This window comes from Aspergillus fumigatus, chromosome 5 (genome assembly GCF_000002655.1).
Source record: "Aspergillus fumigatus Af293 chromosome 5, whole genome shotgun sequence".
In the NCBI taxonomy this organism is placed as follows: domain Eukaryota; kingdom Fungi; phylum Ascomycota; class Eurotiomycetes; order Eurotiales; family Aspergillaceae; genus Aspergillus; species Aspergillus fumigatus.
In genome coordinates this window covers 2,013,084-2,034,049 of record NC_007198.1, presented here as the reverse complement: position 1 = coordinate 2,034,049, position 20,966 = coordinate 2,013,084, and the positions used below count along the sequence as shown (strand labels likewise).

General features: G+C 49.1%; 6 protein-coding genes across 6 annotated transcripts; 2 read left to right on the top strand and 4 right to left on the bottom strand.

The window, feature by feature from the left end:
• The first annotated feature begins 78 nt into the window (after positions 1-78).
• AFUA_5G08030 (putative extracellular cellulase CelA/allergen Asp F7-like) lies at positions 79-2,053 on the top strand. Its single transcript, XM_748740.2, has 2 exons — positions 79-1,191; positions 1,254-2,053. The coding sequence occupies exons 1-2, from the start codon at positions 568-570 to the stop codon at positions 1,662-1,664; spliced, it is 1,035 nt and encodes a 344-aa protein (XP_753833.1). The 5' UTR covers positions 79-567; the 3' UTR covers positions 1,665-2,053.
• Positions 2,054-2,468: 415 nt separating this feature from the next.
• Positions 2,469-4,144, bottom strand: AFUA_5G08020 (basic helix-loop-helix domain-containing protein; the record flags this gene model as incomplete). Its single annotated transcript, XM_748741.2, has 3 exons — positions 3,495-4,144; positions 2,873-3,434; positions 2,469-2,821 (listed from the first exon to the last, which is right to left on the bottom strand). The coding sequence occupies exons 2-3, from the start codon at positions 3,408-3,410 to the stop codon at positions 2,469-2,471; spliced, it is 891 nt and encodes a 296-aa protein (XP_753834.2). The 5' UTR covers positions 3,411-3,434; positions 3,495-4,144.
• Positions 4,145-4,525: 381 nt separating this feature from the next.
• On the bottom strand, positions 4,526-7,441 carry AFUA_5G08010 (putative protein N-terminal asparagine amidohydrolase). Its single transcript, XM_748742.2, has 3 exons — positions 7,028-7,441; positions 4,693-6,920; positions 4,526-4,571 (listed from the first exon to the last, which is right to left on the bottom strand). The coding sequence occupies exons 1-2, from the start codon at positions 7,176-7,178 to the stop codon at positions 6,019-6,021; spliced, it is 1,053 nt and encodes a 350-aa protein (XP_753835.1). The 5' UTR covers positions 7,179-7,441; the 3' UTR covers positions 4,526-4,571; positions 4,693-6,018.
• A 151-nt stretch (positions 7,442-7,592) lies between these two features.
• AFUA_5G08000 (uncharacterized protein) lies at positions 7,593-12,021 on the bottom strand. Its single transcript, XM_077804792.1, has 6 exons — positions 11,367-12,021; positions 11,123-11,302; positions 10,110-11,070; positions 8,966-9,970; positions 8,552-8,905; positions 7,593-8,479 (listed from the first exon to the last, which is right to left on the bottom strand). Exons 1-6 carry the CDS (start codon positions 11,874-11,876, stop codon positions 7,833-7,835), a joined length of 3,657 nt encoding a protein of 1,218 aa, XP_077660930.1. The 5' UTR covers positions 11,877-12,021; the 3' UTR covers positions 7,593-7,832.
• A 113-nt stretch (positions 12,022-12,134) lies between these two features.
• On the top strand, positions 12,135-12,383 carry AFUA_5G07990 (uncharacterized protein; the record flags this gene model as incomplete). The annotated part of the gene is made up of 1 exon (XM_748744.1): positions 12,135-12,383. The coding sequence occupies one exon, from the start codon at positions 12,135-12,137 to the stop codon at positions 12,381-12,383; it is 249 nt and encodes an 82-aa protein (XP_753837.1).
• An 825-nt stretch (positions 12,384-13,208) lies between these two features.
• On the bottom strand, positions 13,209-14,981 carry AFUA_5G07980 (uncharacterized protein; the record flags this gene model as incomplete). Its single annotated transcript, XM_748745.1, has 3 exons — positions 13,209-13,981; positions 14,038-14,693; positions 14,776-14,981. 3 exons carry the CDS (start codon positions 14,979-14,981, stop codon positions 13,209-13,211), a joined length of 1,635 nt encoding a protein of 544 aa, XP_753838.1.
• Between the last annotated feature and the right edge of the window lie 5,985 nt (positions 14,982-20,966).

Genomic DNA, 20,966 nt, shown 5'->3' with positions numbered 1-20,966 from the left:
CCAGATCGCAGACCCGTAGCAAGCCCGGGAAGTTTACTCCGTAGTTGCGTGCAATCCACACCGGACGTTTCAGACTTTACGATCCATTCCGTTAGCACGCGGTGGCTTTTAAGCCGACAAACGCCTGGACGTCCTAGGGCTTTTGTTTCATTACACGTTTTGCGCTAATGCCTACATTCATCTAGAATTGTTCATCTTATTATATTGCTTTAAATTATTGTTTCACAATCGGGTCCCTTTCGCGGTCAGGCAATGGCCAGCCATTCAGCCCACGGGGGAGGACACTCCTGTCCCTCATTTTCCTTTTCGATCGATATACCCTTTTAACTCCTCTCTTTTCCTTGCTCTCTTTCTTCGCACTGCTCTTCAAATCGATCTTTCAGTTTTCTGTCTGGAACAGCAACTACATTCGTTTTTTCGATCTGAGCCCAGGTCTCCATTCATTGCTTGCAACAGGAGCAGAGTCTCCAGTCAATCCTTTGCACCTAAATCGCAGTCCAGCACAGACATTGCACTCTTTTCTTCCTTTCTAGCTTCAGCGCTTTCAAGGCATAACAACATCGAACAATGCTATATCAGCGTCTCACCGCTCTAGGCGTTGCCGCTCTGGTCGCGGCCTCATCGGTCTCTGCAAGCCCTATGGCCAGGGGCGTTAAAGGTCGCTGTCGTGCTAAGTACAACAAGGCCGTCTCCCACGTCCCAACAACCCATGAAGCAACTCCGACCATAAATCTCCCGGTGGAGCTCCCAGAGACTCAATCTCAGTCCCCTTGGCCCACTGTAGATGAGATAGTCCCTGTCAAGAAGCCCCAGGCTGATGAGGATCCCAATGCTTCCTCTTCCTCCTCCTCTTCTTCCTCTTCGTTGTCAACGACATCTGCACTGCCCTCTTCTCCCGCTACCCAGGAACAAGACACCGTTTCGGCAGCTCCTGCTGAGCCTACAACAGCCGCTCCCGAGACCGTTAACAAGGCGGCCACGACTGCATCTTCCTCCAGCAGCACCACCCACTCCGGCAAAGCCACCTTCTACGGCGGCAACGTCTCCGGCGGAACCTGCTCGTTCACCGGGTACACGCTTCCCTCTGGACTCTTCGGAACTGCCTACTCAGGCGCCGCATGGAACAACGCCGCGGAATGCGGTGCCTGCGTCTCCGTGACAGGACCCAACGGTAAAACCATCAAAGCAATGGTACGTCTCCTCTTTTCGTGCGGATCATATCATATATACCCCAGCTAACGCCACCCATCCAGATCGTCGACCAATGCCCCGAATGCGAACAAGACCACCTCGACCTCTTCCAGAACGCCTTCACCCAGCTAGCAGACGTCTCCAAGGGCATCATCCCCATCACCTGGTCCTTCGTCCCCTGCGGGATTACCACGCCCCTCGTCCTCAAGAACAAGGAGGGAACCTCGCCCTACTGGTTCTCCATGCAGGTCATGAACGCCAACGAGCCCGTCGCGAAGCTCGAGGTTAGCACCGACGGCGGGAAGACCTGGCAGGGGACCACGAGAACCTCCTACAACTTCTTCGAGAAGAGCAGTGGGTTTGGAAAGGATACCGTGGACGTGAGGGTTACCGGCCAGTCCGGCGCTACCCTGACGGTGACAAATGTCGGGACCAGCTCTGGGTCCTCTGTTACCGCTAAGTCGAATCTGTAGAGCACAGAGTAGATAATGGCGTTGGGATGGTGCGAGTAGGCTTGTTGTACCCTCAGTTGTCGCGGAGAGCAGTTTGTTTTGGGAAAGTACCCTGTCTGCATCTCATTATGTGCATTTAGCTTTTCTTCTCCGTAGATTTTTGGCCAGTTCAGACATATTGACGTTTTGATTCCCTTCAGGAGACCAACTTCCTCATGGCTGTGTCTGGTAAGATTGCCTTAAGATTGCCTTAAGATTGCCTCATATGCTAAGCTTGTCGATGACGAGGAAGCCGAATCTTCCATGGACAACGTTCTTGTTCACTTTCGGAGAACAAGATCGAACTACGAAATGGCCTTGTGTAAATCTGAGAGATCGAATTGCAATTCCCATAACGCAATATCGTACGCTCCATTCCCAACCTGGTTTCGCCGACCCTTAAGATTCAACAAGTAACACATAGAAGTAAAAGACACGCGGAAGAAGGCAGACGACTGAATCGAAAAATCAGGAAGCGCCGGGAAAACGACTCCAGGCTGGACAAATTAAGGTTGTAGATCATTGGACGCCTGTCTTCTTCCAGAGGTGGTGACTTGATGCAAGACATCAGAAAAAGATCAACACAGCAGCACCTGCAACCACGCCCAAATCACGGCTTCTCGCAGGGCCTCTTAGAATGGAATGAATGTGAAGACGAGCTAACAGGGACAAAGAGCGGGTATGTTGGAATCTCAGCCTCCGAACAAGAACAGATCGTAGCACATTTATGACAATGAGATAGAGAAGTAAAGGGAAAGTCATCTATCCAGAAGTGCAACTCGGCTGTCAGACCTGACCCTGGTCGACCTCAAGGGGCTCGAGCTCTTCAGCATCGTTGTAGTCGTCGAACTCGAGACCTGCGTCGCGACAGCGCTGAAGCCACTTCTGGGCGATATCTCCACGGCGGTTAACTTCTAATTTCAACTTGGAATTCTGGGCGCTGATCTCGTTGATAGCATGACTTGTAGTCATGTTATTTTGCTCCCATCGTTCACTCATCGTTTTCTTCTCATCATGCAGCTGGCAGATGTACTCGATTGTACGCTGTAGGATAGCGCCTTTGTTCTTGTCACAGTTGGGGACCAGACGCGCTAGCTGATTAATACCCTCGTTGATAGCTTCACGACGCCGACGTTCCACTGAAATCGAGTTAGCTTGAATCGCCCCACAAAACAGTTGCCGCAGCTTACCCTCTTTGTGATTGTTCTTGCGAATTTGGTGCCACTCAGGAGAACCAACGGACGGTTTTTGATTCATACTCTGGGCTTCGCGTGCAGCGTAGACAGCTGCGGCGGTCGAATTGTGTCCATGAGTAGGGCCCATAGCCTGACCCATATCGTCGCCGAACGTCAACCCGTGGGCAAGATTATTGGCGTCGAAAGAAGGTTCGGGGGGAGGCGGATATTTGTTTTGAGGATTGTGTGCAGCCAAAGCGGCTTTGGCAGTCAAAGCGTTCTCATCAGAAATACCGTTCTGTGGTCCGACATGTTGGAGGATTTGCTGGTCAATATTGAGCTCCGAAGTAGAGGTAGGGAGACCGTGCGCATCATAGGAAGTAAGAGAGCTGTGTGCGAAATTGTTCTGAGCATCCGCGCCAGGTATGCTGCCACTACTTCCATTGGAAGAGCGGTTCAGGCGCTGGGGATCCGGGCCCGCGCTGTCATCACCCTCGCGCTTGCGCTTGTTTGTGATATTGCTATCCGAGGCACCCAACGATTGGTCAGACATGATGTAGAACGTGGTGTGGTCACCCTGCAGTTTGGCCCAGTCAGCATCCGCCATGATAGTGTGCATCAGGTGACCAAAACCCACTCTTTAGACAGAGCAGACGTATTGATTCAAGATAAGTCTCCTCAAACAGCTACCAAAGAAGGTGTAGCATAAGGAACTTCCCTGCGGTTTAGGTTTGTGAGTCGGCAAGCCAGTAAAAGCAATGGGTGCAATAGTCAGGGGAAAACAATAATGCAGTGCTATGAGAAAGAATAAAGGAGAGATTTTCTCGTGAGTGAACATCCACCAAAGGGAACGACATTGATGAGCTGACAACAGGTGAATATACTAAGACGCGTGAGGTTGCACGCGCTGGTCTCCGCACCATAGCATCAAAACAGACATTGGATGACTATCAAATCCAGGAACATGTAATACACAATTGTATTAATTCCATCAATATAAGCCGAAGATAGTTGATGCGCAAACCATCAATCACAAAACAACCCTCATGGTCGCACAGTCGACATCGACATCAGAAACGCGTCATGATGGCTCTGCGACCGAGGTAACAGGGGAAGAGAGGATAGCATCACAAAATCAACCTCATCCGGCTCCCGGCGGACGAGGCTGAGGTCCAGAGAGGGGCATGTTAAGATGCGTCTAAGGCCTTATTGAAACTTCTGAAACAGTGGAGTATGGCAGAAGGACGATGCAATGATGGATAGTCGCAAATAGAAGGAGTGAACTCACTGTACCTTGGGATGGTCTGTCTATCACCTGACAGCAAGTCACCTGCCACGGGGAACAACAGAAGGTAGGTATATCGTAGTTCGATCGCGAAGACCAATAATCGAATTTGATCGCGAGGAAAGACTCAATATGAAAACGTCCAATGTAAAGACAACGGACGGACCGGAATACAAAACAAACAGAAAGAAGTGGCGGCTTTTACAATAGAAAGAAGGGATATTGGAGGAGTAGAGTCGAGTAGTAGAGAGAAGCGCTCACGTGGCGAGGGACAAGTAATGGGAGCAGGACTGCGGCGTTGGTCCGGTATGGCGTAACGACCAGAAGCGTAGAAGAGTCACCTGACTTTGGTCGTCCAACAACCATCAGGATGGTCTTTCGTTGTCGCCACCGGAAATTCCTTTCATTATCAGCAAAGGGAGTCAATTCCTATCTGGCAATCAATATCTCTCCCATTAGTTATCTCTTTTACAACCCTCCCTCTTCCTTCTTGGATGTCATGTGCTCCAATCCCGTGCCCCCTCTTCTGCCAAACTCCGTATTCTCATACCTGATTGGTTGCATGGATTACCCTGGGCGGTTGCCGGAGGAGGGTTGACCCGAGGTCACGTGTGACCCTTGAGTCTTTGGCTGCTTTTGACCAAATCAACATAACAGTCACATTCAGTTCTTTAATTGGTTTATTCCAACAAGATACTTAAAAAGTTATTGCTACTACCCCGTATTGTACAGAAGTTTCCTGGTTATTTGAGCAACATGACGGGCACATGGTGGATACCATGTCTCATCCACCAGATTTAGTGAATGCACTGACTCGCGGCTACTTTCAACGGCCGCTACTGGTCTGAAAGACAGATACAATTCATACCCTTAGTACCTTCACTCCTTCAGTGCTCATCCCGGTCGGGCCGACCCTCCTTTAGGGTCCTGGTAGGGAGCACGGTCCATCTGGAGATGGCGTCGTCCAGTAGCGGGATGTACGCTGATGCATGCCATGCCATATCTCTGGTAGTCTCTGTCTCTCGGGCCTCGACTGACGCTGCGTAGTTGCAGATCCTCAGATACACACAATCTGAACTTGCTTCACACTGATATCTGTGGCCCATGCTAGTTCAGTTATGCCCTTCTGCAAATACTAATCAGTTTTCGGTTTGCCTCAAATACGACTCCATCTGACCTTTCGTGTCACATGCACATCCAGATTACAACCAAACTTTCCCACTTGAAGAGGATGGTGCCTTCCGCAGTGTCGATCAAAAAGCCTTCAAGCTTACTTTCCAAGACCATATTGCTTTAGTTTCCCTCTGAAGGTTGCATTGATCTAATACGCCTCCCTTGCTTGGCTTGATGACAGACCGTCTGATAGATTGGGGATCAATTGGTCATGAGATAGGCCGTCATCGCCGCCATCCGGGTCCGTCCAAGTAGGGTATGGATGCCAGTCTTGCATCGGTAGGTAGCATTAATCTGTTCACTCAAGGGATCGGCATAGATGAATCTCTCGCGCATACTTGCCTGGATGGGTCTGCGAGAGCAGTAGATTCTCATATTCGTGGTCTAGGAATGGTGCCTTCCAAAGTCACATGGAGTCAGCAGAATGATTATCAACTGTTCACATGATTGCTGCCGGTTGTGGCATGGTTAACCCTATCGACTCCTCGAACAGCTTCACATCGAAGAGATTCAGATATGCAGAGATTAGTGTGTAGAATTCGACAGTTTTGATATCGTATGAAGTATTCCAACAAATCGAGCACATCAGAGTCGAAAGCGTTTTACCAATGTGAAAGTCTTTCTCGCCAATGTTCAACAGTAGATGTCTCATCAGGTACACTGGCAAATGCCCCAGATTGTATAGTAAAAGAGGCTGCCACTCTCACGCCTGCGACCTCTTAACCAATCCAAACACCGTCTTCGGATCAGCTGTAGTATCAGCAAAGCAGATACCCTCTGTCGTCGCACCCAGTATATCCCAACAAAGGATCTTCACATCGAACGGTAACTCCTCTCCAGAAGTATCGCCCTCCTGCACCAACCCCGGGCGCTGCGTAATAGCAATAATCGCGCTCGTCCCCGCATAGCGCACCGATCCCTCTTCTCCACACCTATTGCCAAACACAATGACAATCTTCTTTTCTTTTGCGCCTTCGGCGTCATGGCCATCAGCTCCCAAATCAACATCGTGCCGCATCTTCTGCCTGACTAAAGGCCAAAATCTCTGTATCCAGTAATTAAACGTATCCAAATCCGGCTTATCAGCCAGCGCATCCAGCTCCTCCCGACTCATAAACGTCGTCCAGGCCATCGACAGAATCACTAGCTGCGACTTGGAGTCGAGGACCCGATTCGCAAACTCCCAAGCCGTGAACGGCGCCTCAAACTTGTACGGGTTGATATCCATACATATTCCAAACGAAGTAGCCACCCTAGACGACAGCACATATCCTTGCTCAGCGGAACAATTGTTAAAGACAAGCTCATGGAAGCCTCGGTCTGCCGAGCCTTCGGACGCCCACGTCTCATCCGTGAAGAAGAGAAACGTCTTGCGGTAATTTACCAACACCTCCCCCTCTTCACTCACAACAAGCAAAGAATTATAGTACTTCTCCTGCGGTTGTGCGCTACTCTCCTCGTCTGCAGTTACTTCAATCTCGGGATACCCCACGCAGACCTTACACCTGAGACGCGTAGCCGTCTCGCGTGCCCACGCAGCTGATACGCCCTTCCCAGCCGGCTCAAGGTACGGCCGAATGGCTTCTAGCGAGGGGAAATTGTACCCTAGCCAACAAGAACATGTCACCATCTACCGATCGGGATAGGGGCACCACACCACAAAACCTGAGGTAGAGATCCACTACTCCCTCTTCCAAGGTACTGGTACTCACCCGTCAGAGCCAGTTCCGGCAATACCAGGAGGTCAGGCTTCAGGCTCTCGATCCCAGTCGCATAGCCGCTGTTCAGCAATTCGTTGGTCCGTTTGATGTTGCCCTCCACGTCGCCCACCTTAGGGGCGAATTGTAATGTGGCAATTCGCATTCCTCTATGTTGGAGTCTAGATACCTGTGCTAAGCATGAGAGAGTGATTGCTTTCCTGGCTCTTTCCACAGCCGAGGTGGTAGTAAGATGCCTGGTCAAGGAGGAAGAGGCGAAACGCCGTTGGAGTAGTCCAACATGAAAAATTCTGTGGACCTTGATGATTGAAAGAATTGTGCAGAGTTGTCGCCTTGACTGGTGTATTTCTGGGCAGTCAAGTCAGCAAGATAACCTAGATATATTTCATTTGGGAAGTTCTCAATTACAGGATTCGAAAGACAATACATCTTCCCATTGGAAAGCAAATCTGAGATCATGTGACTCAAAGATACCTGAGGCATCAGCAGAGTCCCCTAGGGATCGTCACTCTATCTAGTCCATTCAGGTCTATGTTTCTCGGTGCATGAACAAGATTTTGGTTGCGAAATGTAGGGTATTCTTATAATGAAATTATGTATGACACACACTTCCAGCGCCCGATTGCTAAACTCCAAATGTAGCACATACATCCCTTAACAAAAGACCAGAATCCGCAGAAACGCCGTCGCATAATGCAATCGAGATGATAGCTGACAAAAAGAATACAACAAAACAGAAGACCGCCGTACGGTGGAGCGGACGTTTTCACGCCGGAGTGGTGAGCTCTGAGAACAACATCTATTTCTTGCTGACTCCTTTACTTCCCTTTTCCGGTGTAAAATTCAGCGGCTTATATGCTAGGCCCTTACCCCCGGTAAGACGAATTCTCTGTTCCGTTCGAGACAGGGTACGTCCAAGTCCCAAGTCTCTATCTGGGGCAAGAGCAACATCGTATCCGTTGACCTGGTATGAACTCGGCGACTGACTTCGGGAGAAAGAGTGAGAAGATGAGAAGCTGCTACGCGGGCTGAAAACGGAGCTTCGAGGCTCAGGGTATGTCGACCAATGGTCGAGAAGCCTCGGCCCGCTCCTAAGTGACTCTGCGGCAATTCGGGCAGCGGAAAGGAGGAGTTCATCTTCGTCAACTTGGCGAGGCTTTGGGACTTCTGGTTCCTCCTTCTTTGCAGACTTTCGAGCTGTCATGGCCTCAATCTGTTCCAGTATGGGAAGTTTGGGAAGAGGTTTAATTGAAGACAGTGCCATAGACACTTTGCGTGGAGTAGGAGCTTCGGGTTGGGTTATTTTTGGTGCCTTTGGCTCGCTCTGTTTTAGTTCTTGTTCATCTTCTTCGTGAAGAATGCGCTTGCGACTTGTCGAGAGAGTTTGCCGCCTTTTATCGGCCGCTTCTTTCAGGGTATCTAGCCATGCAAGGCGACGTTCATCTTCTGTAAGTATATGTCAGATAGACTCTCAGATAAAAAGAACATCAAATGGTTGTGGCCAAAAGTGCAACTCACCTGAGTTTAGGTCTTCCTTTTCAGTCAGCTCAGGAGAGACGCGAGCGCAACCATCTTCTTGAACAGTACCCACTATGTTAGGTTCTGCAGGAGGGGACGATGTGGCGCTAATGGGTGCAGGTGAGCTAGTCTTTGTCCATATTGACCGAGTCTGCTGTCGCTCAGCGATATCCTCCACACGAGGAACCAAAACCTCGTCTGCTGGTGAATTCTGTTCCAGAACTGCCTCTTTCTGTGGACTTGACAAACCACCAATCACATCGACTGGTTTCTGCTCAGGTGCCTTTATCTCCACAGGCTTTGCAAAGGAGAAAACGTCGGTAGATTGAACACGATGGTTAGTCGCCGGTGAATCTGTCGGGCTTGTTAAATGATTCTATACTGACAACGATGCTGTAGGACAGAAAAACGTACCGTCTTTCGCTGGAGCGAACAAATTACTTGCTTGCGCAAACGGAGATGGTGCGGATGTTGTCTTCGCAGAATTGAAGAGACTTGGTTGACGATTTTCAGCTTCCGATTTTCCGAGGAGAGCATTCTGACCAGTGAGACTGAAGACAGAGCTGGAAATCTGCGGAGCAGAGGATGGCTTGCCAGTATTGAATATGTTTATCGACGGCTGAGCAGCAGTCGGGCCAGGAACCTGATCAGGTCTGGATATTGATGGTGTCTGGGGAAGGCCGAACGGTGACGCTGAAGGTGTTGTATAGGGTTGGAAGACGTTTGGGGCTTTAAGCTGAGACGTAGCGGATGCAGGGGCTGTGTCGGGCTTCCCTGGCGTAAGACTGTATGTTCCTGTCGAAAAGATTGAGGTTGGTTGATGGCTACTGGATACAGCAGGCAAAGTCGGAGCCGTCTGCTCGGTCACCGGCGTCTTGAATGGCATAAACGGCGATGATATGCTGGCAAATGGGTTATGAGGCGCAACTGTGTGCGCCGTTGCGTCACCGGCTGAACTAGTGCCAGAGAACAAGGAAGAAAAGGTCTTGGCCGGCCCGGAAGTTTGGGTTATATTGGTCATTTGTGCAATCGAAGAAGTCGGGCTGCTTTGCGTAGGTGCCGCTTCTGCGTTTGTTGTACTCTGCGAAAGTTCTGTGAATGCGTTGTGCAGGCTTGAAGCCGATGCGGGAGACTCCGTAAAGACACCACCCTGCGAGACATTACCGTTCGTTTGGATGGCTGGAGGTCGCAATTCATTGTCGTCGTCACTCACAAAGAGGGCATCATCGTCTGTGGGTGCTTCTGGCTTGGGGGCTGGTAGTGCCAGTGAGCGCTGGGGCAGATAAGAGCTGTCGATCATTCCTAGAGTTGCCGCTTCTTTTATATTCAAGCCGAGTATGATCGCAACCATGCTTCTGCCTGCTCGCTTCGACTCGACATACTTTTCTGAGAATGAGTGTTCGGAAGAAGGCTGGAAGGCTACGGATTCAATGTGTCAGTCGAAGTCAGATATGGCCGATATTGAGAAGCCTATAGTATGATTGCCGTAATCCGATGGGGCGAAACAGAGCAGTGAACGAAGGAAAGAATGCGATAGTGTTGTCGAGAGCACACGTACCAATCGAGTCAACCGGACGGTTGCCCCAGTTGAGATAAAGATTACCATGAGCATTTTCAGCAAATTGTAGATCTTGCTCTTCACAGAATTCAATTGTTTGGCTCTCATCATCAAAGTGTAAGACATTGGTCAGTTCGTCAACGGTCCACTCCTCATTCTTGTGCTGTTGAGAAGCGGGATAACGACAATATCCTTTCCATATCGAACGGATAGCCGTTTGGCGCATGTGGTTGAAATAGGTTTCGGCAACACAGGCCATCAGATACGAGACAGCTGGAGAATCAACCAAGTTGAAGAAGCGTTCGTAGAATCCCTGTGCAATGGCGTTGGGTCGTTTGGCATCCAGGGTGCCTTGATACTCCCAAGTGTTGCCAGCAGCGGCGAACAATTCAAGGGCGACTTGAACCCGAGGCGAACTGCGTAGCTCTGCAGGCCATTTTTGCACACGGGCTTCTAAATCCGGCCGCTGGTCGTGAATGGAGAAGATAATGTAATAGGCCCGGAACTCGTCCTCGTTGGGAAACGTGATGCGGCCTCGATTGTCGTCGTAATAGTACATCAGCGACAACATGGTATTGTTGAGTTGTTCTCGTTCCTGGTGGCGGTCAAAGGGCTCTTCGTTCGCAGGACTAGAGAGTAGGTGAAGAGACACAATGTGGAACCGGGCAATTCTCTCCAGGCATGTGACTGCTATCTTCACGTCCTCCTCCTGGGTGAGCTGCTGGACGGAGAAATCGTTACGAATCGATCGTGTCCGATCCCAGACAAACTTGTGAATCAAGCCAAGAGGCTCAGGACCGCCAAGGATATGTCGGATCAGATAGTTGGTTGACTGAAGGAGTGCCTTTGGTGTGCGAATATCGGAAGGAAGCTGTTCGTCATAGCCAGCGGCTGATCTTCTAAAGCGTTTGAGCATTTTCGTTTCCATATTCTGCAATGTGTTTGTCGCAGGATGAAGAAACTATGGACAGTCAGTTCTCGGATAAGCACCATACGCAGTCATCTGTCTATACCTTTTCGCTTTTGTCCACCATCTTCTGGACAATGCGCTCAACCCGCTCAAACTCGGGACACATACTCGTACAGGTACCGACGGGTGTAATGGCTTGATTCAGTGAGGTAGGTTGATTGGGATCCGCCATCTGCCCTTTCCTGATTGCCTGTTCCCTTTGCTTCGCCCTATCAAGCTTGAGCTGCAAGCTGTCAGTCTGGAATTTCTGGCCATCGCTGACAATCCAGTGCGGAGAGATATCTTACTTTTTCGTATCGTTCATTGTAACTGTTCAAAACAGCCATGTCCTCCACTGGCACAGCAGAGCTATCCTCGCCATCCGTTCCCTTTGAAGGAAATTGTACTCGAGGGTCTCTGCTTGGATCGACCGTGTTCCCAGCAAATCCAGAAGGCACCCCAAATGTACCAGGCGAGCTATTTGCGACACCAGAAAATACCGCTTTCTTTTGCTGTCCACCAAATGGAGAAGAGGGTTGGCTCTGCTTTAACTGGGAGAAAGGCGATGCGGCGGCTCCTGCGGGAGTTGCGTTTGAGTCCGGTTTACGCCAGGTGTTGGTCGCGAAGCCGGCGCCTCGCCCGTGACCACGGAGAGATCTCATTGCCGACGAGGCTCCTCGGCCTCGGCCACGCGCGTTGGATGATTTGGACTGGTAGGGAGTAGCCCGACTGTATGATCCACCGCGCCCTCGACCCGGCGGGGCCGTTGTTCCATCTTTCTGGGCGAGGACAGCGAATGGGTTCGCTGGGCCTGCCATCCCGGGTAAAGTATGATGAAAGACGATGGCAATCTCAGCGCCTTTTCACCAAGAACGCCAAGTTGAAGTCTGTTCGTTTGTGGTCTTATTCGGAGGTGGAGGTTGATTGATGGGCTAAGGAAAGGAAGCTGGTGAATCGAGGATCCTAAAATGGCTGACCTCCAGTAATAGGTTGGAGGGCGTAACCACGCAGTTAGTTTGAGAAGCTAATGGAAATAAAATGTCAACTGCGAAGCAAGACAACAGAGATGGAAGATAATGCCAGAACTCAAAGTGCTCACGCATATCGGACTCCAAGCCAGGAAAAGCCATGGCGCAATACCTTTGTATCTCAATTTTACGGCCTCGGCGCGTTCAAGAAAAGGAAATGAGGTCGCTGAGCAGCCGTTGTTGAAAGCTGGAGTTGTCGCAGAGGTCGCCGATGGCCGAACACTTCGACTTTGCGGCGTGAGCAGATATGACTTCCGTGCCAACGGCCATCGAACCGCGGCGGAACCCGCTGGATGAACAGGTACGGAAACTTGATGCCCAGTGAAATACCTTCTGTCAACTCCTCAGTTCATTGTTGCTTGTTTGGCGTCGTGGACCGGTGCTAATAGGCGATATTGGTTCTTTGTTGCCGTCGCTCATGCAGCTCCCTGGAGGCTCACAGCCGCGGCGGGCGTCCACTCACGCCAACTGAATAGGGCTAGCGCCACTTTGCCGCGCGTTTAGGTTCATTATCCAAACTACTCCTTTCTCTGAATACTCCCACTTTCAAAGGTTGAAAGTCAAATATAGTGATCATTGTATTCTGAATGAGAAATTAATACAGAAAGCAATCGCTGTTATATTGGGACACCCTCATGCCTCGTTACCTCCCATCAGCCGATCGGCATCCAAAGAGAACGAGATTCGCCACAAGCGCCTCGCTGCCAATATCCAAATCATGATTATAAAAAAAAGAAAAGGAAAGGAAAAAGAAGTGAAATAAACAAACACAAGAACGTTACCCATATTTGCATCTCATGCCATCTCCAACAGAATTTTTGAACGTATGTATAAGGAAAAAGACATGGTCAGACATGCAACAACCAACGAATATATATACTGAACGAAGAAGAATTGGGATAGTCGTCGATAGTACCTGCCAGAACAAACACGGAGTGTCCTGACAATTACTTGACGTGGGACAAGCCGCATGGCTAAGTCCGCATTATCAACAACAAAGTCGGAAAATAATCAGTGAACCGAAACTCCAAGGCTGCAGGAGGGTCAAAACAGTGGTCGAAGATCAATCATTGAAGATCATGCATGTGGTCTATTGTGAGTCCATATGTCAGGATTGCCACGTCAGCTAGAATGAGGAGTTTGCTGTAATGGTTCGCGAGGATGACTCAAAGACCCTGTGCGGAAAGAAGGGCCTCTCATGCTCATGCTATCCATGCTTAAAGGTCTGTCTTGAGGCAGGTTCGGCAGGTTATGAGTCATATGAGGCATTTCCTGGGGGTGAGACGTCGGCGTCATGGGAAGTTGATATGACATAGTAGTCTGAGACATGGCATGACTGGGTGCAGTACCATACTCCACTGGGTTGAAGAGATTGTGTCGGAACGAAGGCGTCCAGGGGTCGAAGCTGGCCGAGTGCTGCATGGGCAGGGTAGCTTGGCGGTGGTGGGAAATCTGCTCCGGAGCAGAGGAGGTGATGGGTGCCTGTGTCATATAATCGAAAGCGGCAGGTGGCTCATTGGGGCTGACAAGCGCCGTTGTTGCAGGGGTTCTAAGCATCTGCTGTGATGCATAATCTTCGGTATACTCAGAGGTTGTGGGAAAGAAGGTCCGATCATCTCGCGGTGCCTCACCGAAGCTCAACGACTCCGGTAAAGGAAACAACTGGTTCCTCTCATCCCCAATATTCATTGGGCGACTTGGTGCCGCCATGCCCATGTGTTCGACTGAGCTCGACATCAGGCTGGTTGAGTTCACCTCAGAGTGGTGAATGGGAAGTGCCTCATCCGCATTATCGTCTTCTTGCTCATGCTTCTGGTCCAGATCCACGTTGGAGTCAGCATCCTTCTCTTTCGGGTTCGACTCTCGGTTGACAACATATACAATCGTGTTGGCATCTGAGGCTCGTCAACAGCTGTTAAAATGAATTTCATGAAAAGAAGATGCTGCCTACCAACTTCTCCTCTTTCATAGCGTTCTTCCATCCTTCTCACTCTGAAGACCTCGTCCAGGATTTGGAGTCTGTGAGGTCCTCTGAGCTGCCGCTTGCAGTCGTGGGCGATCTCCTGCAATTGATCTGTAGTGATACCGAATCTTCCAAGCTTGCGGATGATATGAATCAACAGAGACAGGCGTTCTACATCTGTCAGCAAAGTTACGTGACACAGGAAACCTTCTGGAGGGGTACACGTACGATCCTTTCGAAGATGGTCAGGCTCCTTGTGAACCACATCGGCGGGCCACCATTCTGGCTTTGTCTTCTCTGGGTCGCCCTTCTTACCAGGAGGGGCTCCTGCGGGGGGTTTACCTCCATTATAGGGGTGCTTGACTTGCTTTCTTGGCTCAATGAACTTAATGAATGCCTTTGCAATCTGACGGCAGTTAAGCTGCTGGAAGTGTTTCAAGGATCTCTCATAGTAGTCGAGGACTTTAGGAGTATCACCGATCTCGAGCCCGACCATGTCCACTGATCCACAAGAGGGTGTTTCCTCAACGGGGCCTGGGAACTGGACAGATGGCGGTACACCGTACATAGAGTCGGCTGGGGAATTTCTGCGCCGCTTGGTTTGACGGTAGGGCAAGTGACCAAGCGGCTGTTGAGGATCATAACTGTATGGTGTAGCACTGGCACCTGACAGCCCTGTTCAGATGAGATCAGCAAGAATATTGTACTTGTGCGCGGAGGGTTTACATACTTCGAACCATGGGGCGCTGGTACCCGATCTTGGCACCAAGGATTTCCAAAAATCTTTCACGGACTTCTGGTGTGAAGACAGTTCCATTCTGCTCCTGGATAGACGGAGATTCCGTCACCTTCAGTCTGCCCATGTTGTCGAGATAGATCATGGCGTAGTGGGCGTAAGGGATGTTGATCGATGAACGCACGGATAGACCCATGGGCTACATAGGAGATGGGTCAGCTCCATATATGACTTTCCAATGCCGGTACCACTTACCGGGACATTATCCCAGCCGTTGACATCGTCCTGCATGCATGACGCTGGCCTTTTACTGGGGCCCACCCCTGGAGCAGGTGCGCTGAACACCATTGTTTAAATTTGAGAGGTTGATGTTGACAAAGGTACGGCAGGTTTTGTTGAGCAGGTGTATCGTTTGGACACTCTCGAGCTGAATATTTTTCAGGCAGTACGGTTACCGAATCGCTGAGAGGTAGGATGGTGCTTAACACATGAAAATGCCGTGGAGTTTGGATCGAGTATACACCTGCGATGGCGGCAATATATATTATCTCGAAGGTCTTTGTTCTTTCTTCCAACGGGATCAGAACCAGGTGATCCGAGATGGTGATGAGGCTGCAGAGATCCAGGTCTGGTAAAGCCACGGCAGGCAAAGGCCGCTGATTAGCTTTGGTTTGACATTTGGAAAGGTGCAGCACGTCAAAATGCTCAAAGGACAACAAGATACAGCAATGAGAAGGGCCCAAAATTGAGACAAGAACCTCAAAGCCGGAAGCGAAAGCCAACACGACGGTTCGAGTCCATAGCCCCGCCATCTACTGTAGTTTGCTTCTGAAGGCAGATGATCCATTCGAGGCAGATCAACGCCCATCAAACAGAGTCGAGAGGGGGTAGTATGCGTGACAAGTGACGGCATGCTACTCACAGGATGCACCCAGACGAGAACGGAGATCAAACACCCAACGGGGTTTGAAAGCAAACAATCAAGATCGGCCCGAGAAGGTGGGAGATGCTGCAAGATGGATGCTGGCAACCGATTTCGCACACAGATGGGTATGTGTGACAAGCTGCAACAGTGTTGGAATTAGATCAAAACTACTTGGTCCTTTCCTTTGTTTTCTGCTCCGGGGATATGTACGGTAAACGAGGATGGTGACACAAAGTCAAGTAATAGAAGAGACAATCAGTGACTGACAGATGAGAAGTTACCCAATAGCTCAAGGGAACATTCGAGATCCTGAAGGAGAGAGGAAGTAGATGAGAAGAAGAAGAATTGGAGCTTTAAGATGGGGGAAATGGCAGTTTTTCAGTGCTGGCGATGAGAGATCGGAATTGCCTGTGCCTCTGGGTATGGATGATGATAGCGATCGAATATAGAACTAGAAGCGCCATCTGGGACTTTTTTTTTCAATTTATTATTTTCTTATTTTTTTTTCTTTTTAAAATAATAATGATGATAATAATAATATATTATCTTATTTTGTTGGGCCCCTCTCATAGTCAAGCTGCCGTCGAATCGAAGGGCCAACCCGATTTGGCTATCTGAGTCTCCGACTTAGTGGAATGACCCGCCAACATGGATGATCCTTGAAGCGCATCAAACTCGAAACGCAAGATAGTCTCTACGGCTGCTAAAAAGCACCGGTCCAGAGCTGTGGGCTGCATCTCTCAGGCAAGGACATGCAGCAGTAGGGCGGTATCCGTACTTCTTTTGATTATTTCATGTAAATTACTATAGTTGTCATATGGATTTATTTCCTACATATTCATCGACATTATTCCTTTTTTCTGCAGCCATTATTAGCGTGGACATTTTCCTCATCTTTACCCATCGTTGTAGATCGTTTCAACCACTTCCCAAGCCATCTGCTCCATTAGTAGGTAGGCTTTCTTCGGAGGATGCCTGCCAAAAGCACCGTGGCTTACCGATACTTGCTCCACAGCCAGAGCCCTGGAACGCTGGTTTCTAGATTAGACACCTAAGGTCAAATCTGATATGTAAAGTGCTTGCCCGATGGCCATCAAATGCACAACATACACAACAGAATGATTCCTACAGAGTGGGAGGAATCGACCAAAAAAACCCCATATTGGTCAGTCTGTCAGTATAATTAGTCGTCCCTATGAGTCCTCTACGCTTTTATTACAATAATGTCAAGAGTACCAAAGCCGGAATAAGCAGAATTGGGTGTTGCTTTACTACAGATCGACTAGTTTGTGGTTAGTCTCAGGACTCCTACAGCCACTTAGGCCCGGGAATGGATTCCCTAGGACGCCATTCGCAGTGGCCCCCCTCCTCGTCGTTCAGGTAGAGACGGTCTTTGCAACCAGTTGTTTCCCAGCAGACATCGTTTGTTATTCCCAAATACCGGGGATTGCTGCTTTCCATGCAGTGGTAACTCATACTAATCTATGCTTTGTCGTGCTTTCATGGGTGTTGCCTGTGGATCAAATTAGTTGACAATTTCCCGGTACTGAGCGCCGTGGTATGGATATCGAATCCCGGTCCCGCCTAGTCTCTTGCTCAGTACTTATGTCTACCTAGTCTTCTTCAGCGCATTTCTTACCATACCTATCCATTTTCCTCCGTCCAGTCCCCTCTACTACAGATTACAGTACGTGGAGTCCTCAAACTAACAGGAACCTCAGCCAATGCTTCCACTATTCTCCATTAGTTTCCCCGGTTGATTTGCATATTGTACGACATGACTCCATAGATCAACCAGAAAAGTATCTACCTACCAGAACCGCAGCCGGGATTTGTAAACAGACTTTTACCCTGAAGAAGGAAGATACCGTGCACAGGCCACTGGCGTTTCCAATTTGTCTTCAGAATCAAACTTCAGGGCGGCTTTCCTTTCATCCCCGTCCCACATCGCACACGCTTGGACCAGGTGCTTTGCAATCTAGCCCCAAGCAGTAAGTATTAGCATCCAAAGCCTCTGTATCTATCCATGTATCTTCCGCACACTATGTACTGCCCCTCTGCGTGCATAAGTACAATTGCAGCGTACCAGCGACGATCAAGTACCTCGTACCGTACTCTCTGGCTACATCGACTGCACCTGAGCGTACCTGATACACAAAATCCGTTGTTCTCAGCCTTGAAGATCTCGGAGACTCCGAGTCACCGCCACAGTTCCATTGATGACTAGCCACATTTTGCGTCTCTCATCCTGAAGACTACCTATGGGGCGACGTACGCACAGTCTCGGTAAATACTCCGTATTCTGTATTCACCGCCAGCACCACCAGCGAGATCCCCTTGTCGACTAGTGTGTTCCTCATCGAGGATGTAAACTCGGGTTCAAGCTTCTAGTTGTTTCCGCGATTGACACTCCCGGTTCTCTCATCGTACTTCTGCACACACATTAAGCATAATAGCATCATCTTGAACAGGATTGCTGTGGTACCGACAAGGGTAAAAAGACTTCTGCTAATTCGACGGACTTTATCCTATAGGTAGATTCCATTGCTCCCAAAAGGAGACACGATTGCGAGTCGGCAAACGAATCAAAGTACCTAAGCTAAGGAACAGACTATGATGGATTTGGATTTGGTTTTGGGGAGAGATTACGACTGACCAAGGGGGAGGCCCCGGGCCGCCCTGATCATGGACGGATCTTATCGAATTGTGCCCCGAACGCTAGTCGAGGGGCTTAGAGCCAATCAGGGAGCTTGAGAAGCTTTTTGGGCGGTTTCTCCAGAGGTCGGAGGGGAGATGGCGGAGAAAGAGGCTTGTGCATAACCCGACATCCTGGGAAGGGGAAAATCCAGAATCCAATTCGGTTGAAGGCTTTTAGCGCTTAGAGTTTCGACTTTGTATGGTATTCTGACCGTGAAGGTTCGAAAAGTTATTATTGGAGGTTCAGATGAAGGATGTTACTGTTTTAAGCCACGGACTACAAGGGTCAATGGCTTTTGAAATCTGAATCATGAAAAGGGGTGATTCCATTTACGCCAGTTATGCGCCTTCCACAAACTACTGACTAATGCAAAGAAAGAAAAGAAAACACTAGATTCAATATGAGATTGGAGTCGACAAATCAGAGCGGAGGAGCAGTTTGAAAGCTGGATTTTAACACTGGCACATTTTCCTTTTCTTTGACAGGGTGTGGCATCCTCCATCTCCACCAAATTATGCAATAGTTTAATAGAGCCCGGTCAATTGGTCACGATTACTTGACAGTTGAAAAGCCTGCTCCGTACTCGGTACTATGGTAGCAGAGACAATGGAAAACCAATAGCAAGAAGACCAAGGCCTCGGACTTTTGATGTCTGATGGCGGCAGCGTTGACGTTCGTCTGCTGTGTCAGGTTATCTGCCACTGACCTCACCACAGCCAATGCAATTTCATCCGCCATCTATTCGCGACGATCTGGGAGACAATGGGCTCGATTTTAGCACCAATCCTGGTCGAGAGCGAATTGTCAACGTCACTGCCTGTCACTCAGTCAGCTTTCATTCAACCCGGGATCCAGAAGGAAGGTAAAGTAAACCCCAGGGAGCAATAAATTCCGATCCTTAGCCAAGCCCAGATACGGCTTCCTAATTGGGGACAATTTGTCATGATGCTCACACTAGTAAGTAGTTCGAGGACAGTACTTAGTAACAAAGCACTAGGCCGCTAGAAGCGTAGTCATGGTAGACAATAGTAGTCATGGCGTGTCAGTAATTTGGGTAGCCCAGGCTTTTCAGGCACCCGCTGACATGGTAACTCTTATAGTCTATCCTTGGCTATATTGCTAGTGGCCGTCCCCGGTATGACAGCCCAGTATGACTCTCAAACACTCAAAATGATCTTCAAAGGCACAAACGAAAATGGTTGCAGCTCGAAAGCTTTGTATTTGGTATTTGGGCATCAGAAGTAAGACAGTGATGTTCAGCTAGAACATGGATTAGGTCCAGTAGAACCTCAGGGATTACCCCCCTGGTCAAGAGCAAAAGGGCGAATGCTACCTTACTATCCCTCGGAAATATATTTAGTAAGCTACCTAATATTCAACAGGACCATCAAGGAGCATTTAGCGACTCTCCACTATCATCTCAAACCGCAGAACTCGCTGATGAGATCTTATCGATCAAGTTTATGACACAGAGATATATTTCGATCTGGGAATAATAATAAGTCTCAAACAGAATCGTGCATAAGGACTCTATCCCTAATCAAAGAACATAACTCGGCTGCTTCGAATAGATTGATGACTACCAATTCCCCTACTCGTTTTTCTTTCTTTTTCTTTCAGCCGTGGGATTCTATATACGAGGGCCATCATAAAGTACTACGTATTCCACAAATAGTACGCAGTACATCTCATGAGTAACTTGTCAGCCAAGCAAGCAGCTGACCAAGCCCCTGACTGACCTACCTGCCAGACTCCTGAGTTTGGTTAATGGACAGGGTTCGGAGTCTAGACCAGTGGATCCGGAACTAGATTATGAGACAAATATCGCATATTGATGAACTGAGATTCAGGAACAATTGATGACAAACAATGCACGATCTCTTCAGGTTCGAACTGCTCGCCAGTTGGCATGACCGACCGATGGCATTATCTCCATGCATCTGGCGGTGTCAACTGTCAACGTGGCCAAGCGACAGACGTTGAACACGAGAACGGTGTGCAATATAACTGTATGATATACATGATGTAAGGCATTGTGGAAAAGGCTCACCGCCACGTTCATTACCACGACTCATGGGGAATGTTGGTGAAAAATTGTGATCACGCATGACCGGGTGCATGTACAATGGAGCAGAGTCAACCCTCCATCCATGGTAAGCTGATATGACAGTGGCAGTTGTCAGGCGGACGTTAGACTTTTTCTTTATTCCCAAGATAGTCCAACCAACGTTATTTCTCTGGGAAACTCCACATCGGTCACAGTGACATCAGTAGTACAGTACAGAGTCTATAGGCCATGGTATCTGGCAGGGAACGCGCGCTTGCCGCGGAGCTGGAAGAACGCAGAGTACCAAGAATGCTCACTCGAGTCCAACATATGGATCATAATTAGCTGGTAACCTATACACAGGATGAAACTGAAGAAACGATCCAGTTTTGGACATTAGACCTTCGTATATCAGGAATGGTGGGGTACTTTCACCATGAGCCTTGATCTAGGAGATCAACGTGCATCAAAACGCGAGACTGGGGGCCTCATTCGATTGATTAACGGCCAC